Source organism: Hibiscus syriacus, unplaced genomic scaffold (genome assembly GCF_006381635.1).
Source record: "Hibiscus syriacus cultivar Baekdansim isolate YM2019G1 unplaced genomic scaffold, ASM638163v2 tig00003721_pilon, whole genome shotgun sequence".
NCBI classification, from domain to species: domain Eukaryota; kingdom Viridiplantae; phylum Streptophyta; class Magnoliopsida; order Malvales; family Malvaceae; genus Hibiscus; species Hibiscus syriacus.
In genome coordinates, this window is record NW_024061981.1 from 2,335,980 (window position 1) to 2,346,949 (window position 10,970).

At 37.2% G+C, this 10,970-nt stretch overlaps 1 protein-coding gene and 1 pseudogene across 1 annotated transcript; one reads left to right on the top strand and one right to left on the bottom strand.

Annotated features, from left to right (window-relative positions):
• The first annotated feature begins 4,145 nt into the window (after positions 1 to 4,145).
• On the top strand, positions 4,146 to 4,590 carry LOC120181463 (indole-3-acetic acid-induced protein ARG7-like). The gene has a single exon (XM_039186581.1). It carries the CDS (start codon positions 4,197 to 4,199, stop codon positions 4,569 to 4,571), a length of 375 nt encoding a protein of 124 aa, XP_039042512.1. The 5' UTR covers positions 4,146 to 4,196; the 3' UTR covers positions 4,572 to 4,590.
• A 3,965-nt stretch (positions 4,591 to 8,555) lies between these two features.
• LOC120181473 lies at positions 8,556 to 10,387 on the bottom strand (annotated as a pseudogene).
• Between the last annotated feature and the right edge of the window lie 583 nt (positions 10,388 to 10,970).

Consider the following 10,970-nt stretch of genomic DNA (forward strand, 5'->3'; position numbering starts at 1 on the left):
CTTCTCGGACCATAGTCGTACCTCGGGGTTTTTAATTTCATGTTTACAACACCTTTGTCCATTAATGCATATTATTTATGGTTAACGAACACGTTTTTTTGGTGGATCAACACCTCTTTTGAATGATGCAGATGATGGAAATAAAATAAAAGAGAGGAAAAAAATGAAAAGAGTTAGTAAGGTAAAGATAATAATCAAAGCAATCATGAAAATAAAAGTCCTACCCCACATGATATCTACCCCACATGCTTATTATTCCTACTCGAACATGATCTCTATCCCGCAAGTTGATTTTGAACAAGTCCTAACCGCATAAATTTCTAGTTCACATGTTTTGAACAGAAAGTAAAGAAGAAAATAATTTCGGTATCCTAGGGGTTTAAAATGAGGTTTTGGGGTGGGCCCTAACTCCTTGTAGTCTCTGGGTTTAGGTTCTAAAAAAGGTACTCGAGTTCTCCTTGCCGGTGCCCCTTGGGCTTACCAGACCCTTAGTCCTAAACTCATCACAGGCTTGTGTGGACTAAGTTAAACTCGAGAGGAAACATTCCCTTATGCCCATACGAAGAATAAATTCACACGAAGGCATAAGGTATATGAATCCCGAAGGTTACTTGCTAGGCTCATACGATGAATAAATTCACACGAAGGCGTCGCTTTCACCCCCACTTAAAACGGGTTCGGAGCTCGGGTATAGAGCCTTTGGATGAAAAATCCTTAAGGGCTGAAATCATTAAAAAACAGTCAGTACAACTATTTACTCGAAAATATAATCAAAAGTAAGTAATAAAGATCGAAATGTTACCTTAAAATTTAAACTTACCCTTTTCATTAAAAAAGACAACTGGAAATTACCTTAGCCTGACTCACTTACCTGTATCCCCAGCGGAGTTGCCAAGCTGTCGCAACCGTCTTTCGGTTGGGCCCCGAAATTGGGCTTCGATTTGAAAAATGTGGATTGGAGTCGCCACCGATCATTTATTTAAAACAAATGGGTTGATCAGATACCTTATTTATTACCTGATCTGCGTCTTACCAAAGATATGTCGGATTCGGGAGTCGGTTACAGTCAAGGAAGGGTTAGCACCCTTGAACTGCCCTTTTGGTACTATATAATTTCCAGTTGTCTTAAGTTAAGAAAATTGTAAATTTAATTAACAGGTAAAATAATGATCCAAATTGCTTACCTCTGATTGATTCAAAGTGTACCCTTAAAAAAAGAAATGTGTTAAAGGAAAAATGTAAGAAAAATAAAAATAAAAGAGGAGAGATAAATAAAATAGATAAAATAAAGGAAATAAATGAAAGTAATAATAATGATAATATATACATAATAACAACAAGAAGAAAATAAAATAAATAAATAAATAAAGTATAAGGAAGATAAAATAATATAAATAATATACATATAAAAAGAAAAAGAAACAATTAAAATATATATATAATAGTATACATAAAATATTTAGAAAATATATATACATATAAAAAATAATAGAATATAGTATAAAAAAATCAAATAAAATAATTAGAATATATAAGTATTTAAATGAGTAAAAATAAGAGAAAATAAAGAAACTTAAAAACAGAGGAATTAAACTGAAAGAAATCAGAAATGGGGGGCCGAATTTATAATAAAAATGGGGATCAAAATCGAATTTGCGGTTGAAAATGGACGTTTAAAAACATACGGGGACTAAAAATGGTATTACCCCTTTTTTTTTAAAAAAACGTGGATCCTTTGATGATGGATCGGGTCGCGCGCGGGTCCTTGGGTCGGGCGTGGGCCAACTATAAATGCCAAGAATTTTTTAAGTTCTTCATTTCTCTTCTTCCTCGCTGAAACGCCTCCCCCCTCTCCAAATTTGCTCTCAAATGTTTTTCCTCACGAAGAACAACCACCGCTGTTTCCAGAATCCGATGGTGACGCCGCCTCGTCGGCTGCCGTTGAACGGCACCGGCCGCCGTTCATCGGTGGCGAAATACAAAATGTTTTGTTTTTTTCGAGAGCCCTCTTCGCTCCGATTTCAAATATGAAGGCGGTTTTTAAAATAGTTAAGCCTCGGGGGCTAGATCTACGAAAGTAAATCTCGAAAAACGCCCCTGTTCCTCGGCCACTTTGAAGCAAAAACGAAAAAAAAAAAGCAATGAAAGCAACATGTACAAAGACAGTACACCGAATCGAGGTAAAAGTACCTTTTTTATTTTCCTTTCGCTTTCAAATCTTTACAAATGTTTGCTCTTATTCGCTAGTGTAATCTCTAGTGATCTCCTTGTATTTTCGATGTATGTAACTTGTGGATGATTACACTCATTTATAGTCTTAAGATTTGCTAATTTTAGATTACAATTTTGAGTCCTATTTGAACTAAAGTTCTTCGATTTGTGGGTTGTTTGTTTGTTCGTTCTTCACGTGGCCTGTAAACCGCCGAGATAACCGGAGCTCGTTGCCATCGGAACAAGGACGCTCCAAGAGCCGTGCGGGTTTAGACTTGTCAAGGGCGTGCGGCGCTAATGGAGAAAGGGAGTGCGGCGTGCTAGGGTTTCTAGAAACCTTAGCTTACTGATGCGGGCTGCTCCACTGTTGGGCCAAAACGGGTTGTTGATGTAAACATTGGGCCTGTAAAAAAGGAATGCAAAATGTAAATAAACATATATACATTATAATTTATAAATATATATATATTTATTATAATTTGCAAATTAAGTGGACGAATTTAAGTGTCTTCACTGATTATTTGTCTAACAATAAATTTATTCATCCATACTAGCTCAACTACTGACAAAATTGAATGTTTTCCACATGGGAAACTAGTCCAAAATATTAACACCATAACCTAGTCATCAAAATGACAAAATATTACCAACTAAATGCACATGCATAGATAATGCTTATGATAAGATCCTTCTCCATATGAGATACAAGATTGTACCGCTATCAGATTGCACCTACATGGAGGAAAAGTATTTCAAAGGACAAAGACCAACAGCTTCTTTTAAAATCCAAAACCGGTACCATTTAACCTGACCACTATATTAGCCAAACAGCAGCTTCATACATGTCGGTCCCTAATAGATAAAAACGTTGAAATAACAAGATCCATTAAAGGAAAATGTTCACAATTAAATACTATCTTTCACCATAAAAGTGAATCCTAACCTTTAAAAGATACAAGTAGAAACCAGTTAAACACAGAGTAAGGTGCCTCATTAATACTGAAAGAGAAGCTGGAACAGACCCCACAAGCTGACAGCATCTGACAGGTTACAGTTGGATTAAAACTTTCAATTCTATTAGCTGTAGTCTCTACTTTGAAACTAAAAGTAATAAAAACAGCTAATTGATGCCACTTGGCATGCAAGCTCATATCTCTCCTCTAGCCCATTTGAAGGCAGCGTCCCTGATATTTACCTGTAATATTAAAGCAGGCAACATACCATCACATACTCGCAAAAAACACGTAACTGATCAGAGAAGAATCTGTCAAGTGTTGCCAAACCTAAAATGGTTATGACAGGGACTATGGAGGGTCTAAGCATTGATGACACTAACATCATACATTTTCACCAAATGTGTGGTTTGCAGGCAAGTTTGACTCAATGGGAACAGAATGCAGTAAATGGTTTCAGAGTGGGTAAAACTGGTGCATAGATTTACATTGCAGTATCCATTAATACTAGTATATCAACAAAATTATAAGTGGGGATCTCACTTTGCCCAAGAAGCTTATCCCATCCCTCTTTCATATCTTATCTTTTCCACTCTCAACTTGTGGGGTCTTAACTTTGAGAACTTCGAAAGATCACTGATCAAAGCACCATCCCCCTTTCTCTCTCTCATTCACAGACGCTTCCTATCTGACTTAGAAAGCAATAATGTTGTTTAACTTTAATATCATGAGATGTATGTTCGTACACTTTCGTATCAAGACTAAATGTTACTTACTATAAGAGAAAAAGAAAGGCAACCACCTCAGTAGTCATATAAATTTACCAAGACAAGATCAATCCGAACTCACAGGCTTAGCTACCTGTCTTGTCAACCATTAATGCTCCTTACAAAGACTGTCTCTTTTACTATCCAACTGCTATAAAACCCCATCTTTTACTTCCTTATGTTTCATCATTATATGTAACTTCTTTTCCCTCTATCTACTGTCTATCTATATTTTGCTTATCACTATTAATTTCCTTGGGAGACAATGAAAGGGAAGTTTCTAGAGGCTTGCTTCACAAATTGGAGGAAGATGGGGAATAGTGTCATACCTTGTAGCAGTTGCGAGTGCTATTATCAGTGGGCAAAGTGGTCGATATCCATGGACGAAGGAAGCACAATCCCTAGAGATGTGCCAAAGGGTCACTTAGCAGTGTATGTTGGTGAGAACTATAGGAGGTTTGTTATAAAAGTCACCTTGCTCAAGCACCCACTATTCAAGGCATTGCTGGATCAAGCTCGGGATGAATATGATTTCAACAATGACTCCAAACTCTGTATTCCATGTGATGAAAGCCTCTTCCTCAATGTTGTTCGATGTGCCAGCTCTCAGCCAGATCAAAGACCATCTCCGTGTCTTTAAGAATTCATTCAATATTGTATACTAGATAGATTTTTGTGAACATAAATTCTTTAGCTTATTAATGTTAATTGAAAAATGTTAAAGTTAAACTACTGCTTCTACGAACATCAACCGCTCCGCCACGCATGGCCCAAGTAGGAACCGGTAAAAGAGTACAGTGCTTAAGCAAATACTGAACAAGAAGCTGGACCAGACCCCCACAGCTGACAGCATATGACAGTTTCCAGTTGGGTCGAAAACAGTCAGTTTTATTAATTCTGGTCTCTAATCTTTGAAACTTGAAAACAATAATATCAGCTGTTTGATGTCACATGACATGCTAGTTTCTTAGTCTCCTTAAGCCCATCACAGAGCAGCGACCTCAATATTTACCTAAAGCAGGCAGCATACTAACATATACATGTAAAAAAACATGTAACTAAGCAAAGAAGAACAATCAAGGTATTTCCAGAATTATCAAAGGATATGGTTCTTTGAGGTTTTTCCAGACTTCCAGTTTCAGGAGATAAGGCTGCAAGAAGATTGAAAATAACTTACCACTTATGAATTCGCAAGCAAAAAATCCCTGCTGATTACACAATATCACCAAAGGGTATCGGACATGTATGAAGGTAAGATAGGTTAAAAGTCTAAAGATTGAAAAATTTACGGTCTTCAGCTCAGGGAAATATTGAATGCAATATCAATGTCAAAGTTTCTTCAGCTTTGTATCTCAAAGGTAAATATGATTGACGATGAGAAAGCAAGGGCTAGCAATTTGTTTCCATGGAACACCACCATTAATAGGCAAAACTGATGTGGCTTCAAGATCGGATGATGCATAAACAAATTAAGAGTCGATAAAAAATTTCAGAACATTACAACTTGAAGTAATGTGCTGCACCATGCACATCTTCAAAGCTTTCACATAGTTGTTCATTGACAGAATCTCCAGCAGCTCCAGCATATTCCCAAGTTTGCAACTTTATAATTCAACCAACACTAACCAGCTCCACGTTCATCCATCCAGACAAACAAAAAATTAAACACTGAAAAACAGAGAAGGCAATGACAATTGCGCAAGGGGCACTGATAGAATTGACATCTTGAAAATAGACAACAATTAGTGAAATGATAGTATAGCTCGTCTTTCCTATTCTTTGAGCATAAGCATCTCTCATTCGTCTATAACAAGGTTAATAGGTAGTTAGGTACATTAACTGATTATTTGTCTAACAATAAATCTATTCATCCATACTGGCTCAACTACTGACAAAATTGAATGTTTTCCACATGGGAAACTTGTCCAAAATATTTTTTTGATAAAATATTTTTTGACAAACTTGTCCAAAATATTAACAGCATAACAACCTAGTCATCAGAATGACAAAATATTACCAACTAAATGTACATGCATAGATAATGCTTATGATAAGATCCTTCTCCATATGAGATACAAGATTGTACCGCTATCAGATTGCACCTACATGGAGGAAAAGTATTTCAAAGGACAAAGCCCAACAGCTTCTTTTAAAATCCAAAACCGGTACCATTTAACATGACCACTATATTAGCCAAATAGCAGCTTCATACATGTCGGTCCCTAATAGATAAAAACATTGAGATAACAAGATCCATTAAAGAAAAATGTTCACAATTAAATACTATCTTACACCATAAAAGTGAATCTGAACCTTTAAAAGATATAAGTAGAAACCAGTTAAACACAGAGCAAGGTGCCTCATTAATACTGAGAGAGAAGCTGGAACAGACCCCACAAGCTGACAGTATCTGACAGGTTACAGTTGGATTAAAACTTTCAGTTCTATTAGCTGTAGTCACGGCCGTGGTTAGGTTGTCGGGGGCCCTATACAAATTCTTAAAAGGGACCCATATTTTCTAGATATATTCGATTTCGGGACAACAATAGTGGCGTTTTTTTGACAAACGCCGCAATAGGTCCATCTATAGTAGCATTTTTTTCAAAAAAAGCCACAGCAATAGTGGTGTTTTTCTGATAAACGCCGCAAGAAGTCCATCTATAGTGGCGTTTATTGGAAAAATGACACTATAGATATACTTTTTTGGGCCCCTGCGCGGTCGCCCATCTCGCACCGCCCCAACCACGGCACTGGCTGTAGTCTCTACTTTGAAACTAAAAGTAATAAAAACAGCTAATTGATGCCACTTGGCATGCAAGCCCCTATCTCTCCTCTAGCCCATTTGAAGGAAGCCTCCCTGATATTTACCTGTAATATTAAAGCAGGCAACATTCCACCACATACTCGCAAAAAACATGTAACTGATCAGAGAAGAATCAGTCAAGTGTTGCCAAACCTATCAAAGCATGATTCTATGTTTGTCTGGCTTTTCAGCTTTAGAAGCTACCTAGCTAGGCTGCAAGAAGAATGAAGATAACTCTGGAGGTCATGCATTTGATATCAAATCCCAGTCAGTTACACAATTTCAGATATGCTCACATGTACGATAGTTGGATAGGTTACAAGTCAAAGAATGAGAAAGTTATGCTCCTCAGCTCAGGGAAACATTGAATGCAAGATCAATGTTTGAGTGTCTTCCTCTGTCAATAAAACTTGTCAGAGTTTTCTTCAACTTTGTTTCCATCAAGCAGCATAAAATAGGGACGATTCAAGCAATAGCGACAAGGACAGATGATGCATAAGCAAATTAAGAGTAAATAAATAATTCCGGTACATAACTGCTTGCCATAATGTGCTGCACCATGCACATTATTATAGATTTCACCTTCTCATAAAAGTTCATTGACAAGATCTCCAGTTGCTCTTGCATACCAAGTTTGCAACATTTTAATTCAACCAACATTAACAAGTTCCACATCCAACCTGACACTGGAAAATAACAAAACTAAACAATGAACAGAGATACAGAAAAGACTATGGCCTTGATCAATGATTTTGCAAAGGGTACTGATAGAATTAACATCTTAAAAGTACAGCGACATAAGTGAAATGATAGTCTCTCAAATACAATACGTATATAGGTAATCTTTTGAATTGGCTCTCAAATATTTGGCAATCATACACCAATTGAAGTATGGCTAATTGTTGTTCTCTATACTTCATGTGCATGAGTACAGGTGTTGATTATTTTTCTACTAAATCTACACATCATCCATCCATCCAAGTATCAACAAAATTCGTGGTTTCCCACATAGGAAACTTGTCCAAAAAATTAACAGCCTAGTAGTGTAGTCGGCACAATCACAAAATATTACCAACTAAAGGCACATGCATAGATAATGCTTACGATAAGATCCTTCTCCATATGGGAACAAGAATGTAAAGCCATTAGATGGAAAAAACCAACATGGTGGGAAAACCCAAAAGCTTCTTTTAAAATCCCAAACCACTACCATTTAACTTGTCTAACTATATTGGCAAAACAGCATCTGAATTGTCGTTGCTCCCTAATAGACAAAAACATGGAAATAAAAAGAACGGTTTTAAGGACAATGATCCAAACCAAATACTATTTTTGTTATAGTCATCTGAGCCTTCTATACATATAAGAAGGCCTTCATCATTAAAGTGTTACATTCAGTTGCCTAAAATAGATCAACTCAAACCTTAATTCACCGTGCCAACTTATAGAATTTCCACAACACTCAATAACTTTGCAACAATTAAAAGCAATGTTCAATTACCTTTTAAAAGATCCTTACTGCAATCAGGTTTAGAGAACGTCAAACATGCCTTTTACTAGGCAATGTTGCATGATTTTATCTCAGGCCTCAGCTCTAATCTCGTGAATATTCAAACACTTCATTCCCAACTCAGATTTTCTCTCACAATACTCTGGCATAGGAACATAAATATTTGCTAAAGTTGCATGTCCAATTCTAATAATCTGCACATTACAACATAAAACGCATGTACCAAGCAAGCCTACCACTCAATTTCTACTGTTTCCACTCTACATGAAAGTGGTAAGCCCATTCTTAAAGATATTCAGCATTGTAAAAAGCCTTTACTATTTCCTCATTTAATAATTTAATGAACTTCAACATAATATACACCAGTTAGCATCTTACAAACAACATTTGATCAAAAGTGGGTAAAAACTTTAGCATCTGCATCAAGAGAAAAGGAGAAAAGCTACACCACAAAGATAATGGTTTTAGCATAACAACATCAGCAACATTTGGAGCATGAGAAGCCATTATCATTCTCATTGATACCAGCAAACAACAATTACTGCAAAACAGTAAAAACAATTTGATAGCAACAGAATATACAGAGTGGAAATATACACAAGTTGTATATTGCTTCGTAATAAAAGTACATGCAATGCCTTGGCAGGTTCTTTCACAAACAATGGCAGTATTGCATCACTACAACGCAAAAACAGGACTCAAAAGTGTTGCTGCAAAAATAACAGAAAATTTCCCCACTCGAGCATCATCCAAGTCCATCAATCAAAGCCTCCAATTCTCTCCTCCCATACCTCCTACCTTCTGCGTTAGCTTCCCTACACCTCACCACAAAATAAAATATCGACCAAGCCACCATGAAATACACCTCCAAAGCTGCCTGAATAACCACAGCGAAAAATTCCCCACCTATGTTACTAAAAACCCATCTTGCTAAAGACCCAACTAAGATAGCTTCGTAACACTTAATCTGAATCGCTTGGTTCAACAGTGTTGACATCAAATAACAACCTTCTTTTATAACTTCTCTCCCTGTTCTTCTAGAATCCACAATGGTAATCCAAGCAGATAACGAGAATGCAAATGAAACTAAAGTATCTACCAGAAACCACGTAAACAAAAACCCGGAAATCTCTTTCTCATAACCCCTTATCCATGGCGATGTAACTGAAAAAGGCATCAACTTTAACCTAATAAAAAGCTTAAAAAACGAGTAGTGATCCTCAATTTCTCCGAAATACCATAACCCAAGAATCTGAGTCACGGCGTCTCTTACCGCCCATTTAATTAAGACAAATCCAGTTAGTCTTTTCATACCTATTTTCGACCCATCCCAAAGAGCCCCAAAGGACACAAATCGTCCAATCAAGTCATTAACGATAGTGACAAAGATAACACCCAAAACCAAAGAGTAAATCGTTATAAACCCTAAAATTACCCATCCATACGCCGCCGACAAGAAGCTAACGAGGAAGAACAACACCGCCGCGTCACGGCGCCCCAACTCCAGCCCTTTATAAACGAACTGAAAATTCGCAATCCTTTCTTCTTGCTGTTCCCCTTCACTGCTTTCGTGGTCAGATGAAGTTCTGAATTTTGACTCCGTAACGAACAATTTCCGGTATCATAATTCCATTATCCGCCACGAAATGCGAAAACCCCGATTTAGTACTGAAATTGGAAAGAATCACCGGCGTGCCATTGATGGGGCGTTTAGGGATCGACCCGAAGAGGGAGCGGTCACGGCGATCATCGTCGGAAGAAAAGAAATCATCGTCGAGGGTGCCGACGCGCGTGAGGTGGAGGAAAGGACGGCGGGTTTGGCGGCGAGCAGGGTGGAGACGGGCGTGGGGAGGAGAGTGATGGAGGTCGAGGCGAGAGAGGAGGGATTTGAAAGAAGGGTCGCGGTCAATGAAGGAATCGAGGAGAAGGGAACCGGATTCAACCAATGAACGGAAAGAGAGGAGAAGGAAAGAGAGGAGGAGGAAAGTGAAAGGGTGGGCGAAGAAATGCACGGCGGATTTTTTGAGGATGTGAGAGGTAGAGCGTAGTTGGGCGAGGCGCTGGTAGTGATCGGTCATCTTGCTTTTGGGATGGTTTCAGATTTGTTGCAAGTGGGGAAGGAAGTGGAGGATTTCGTGATTTAGTAATTTGTTTGGGGTTTAATATTTGGGCCTGTCTTGATCCATTAATAAATCCCATCTCTCTTTAGTGTCATCCATTCTCCATTTTTGTCAGTTTCTGTGCTTTAATTTCCTAGCTGTGTTTTGGTCAAGTCATTATCATAGCAAACTATATTAGATACAACTGAATTTCAGGTTTAGTATCGTTTATATCACTCAACTTTCAATTATTTCAATTATAACACTAGATTTTGATTTAACGACAAATCAATACACCATAAAATTTAATACCAATAATGATACCGTTTTGGCCATTAATAACTACAGCAAAACCATCTCAATTTGTCTATAAATAGCTATGCGTAACCTTACTCCTAAACTCATTCCTGATTTCACATATCAACATTTTTATTCCAATAAGTTTTACTTTAATAAAATTGTATTAAAATAACAAAATATTTTAGATAATCCAACCAAACCTAAATAAAAAATTATTAGTGATGACTATTTTTCTTTTCCAAATTTCATTAGGCGACATCTAAAATTATTGCAACAACTAACAATGCCACTATCTAACGTTCTTTCAATCGTTGTCGGCATTAAATA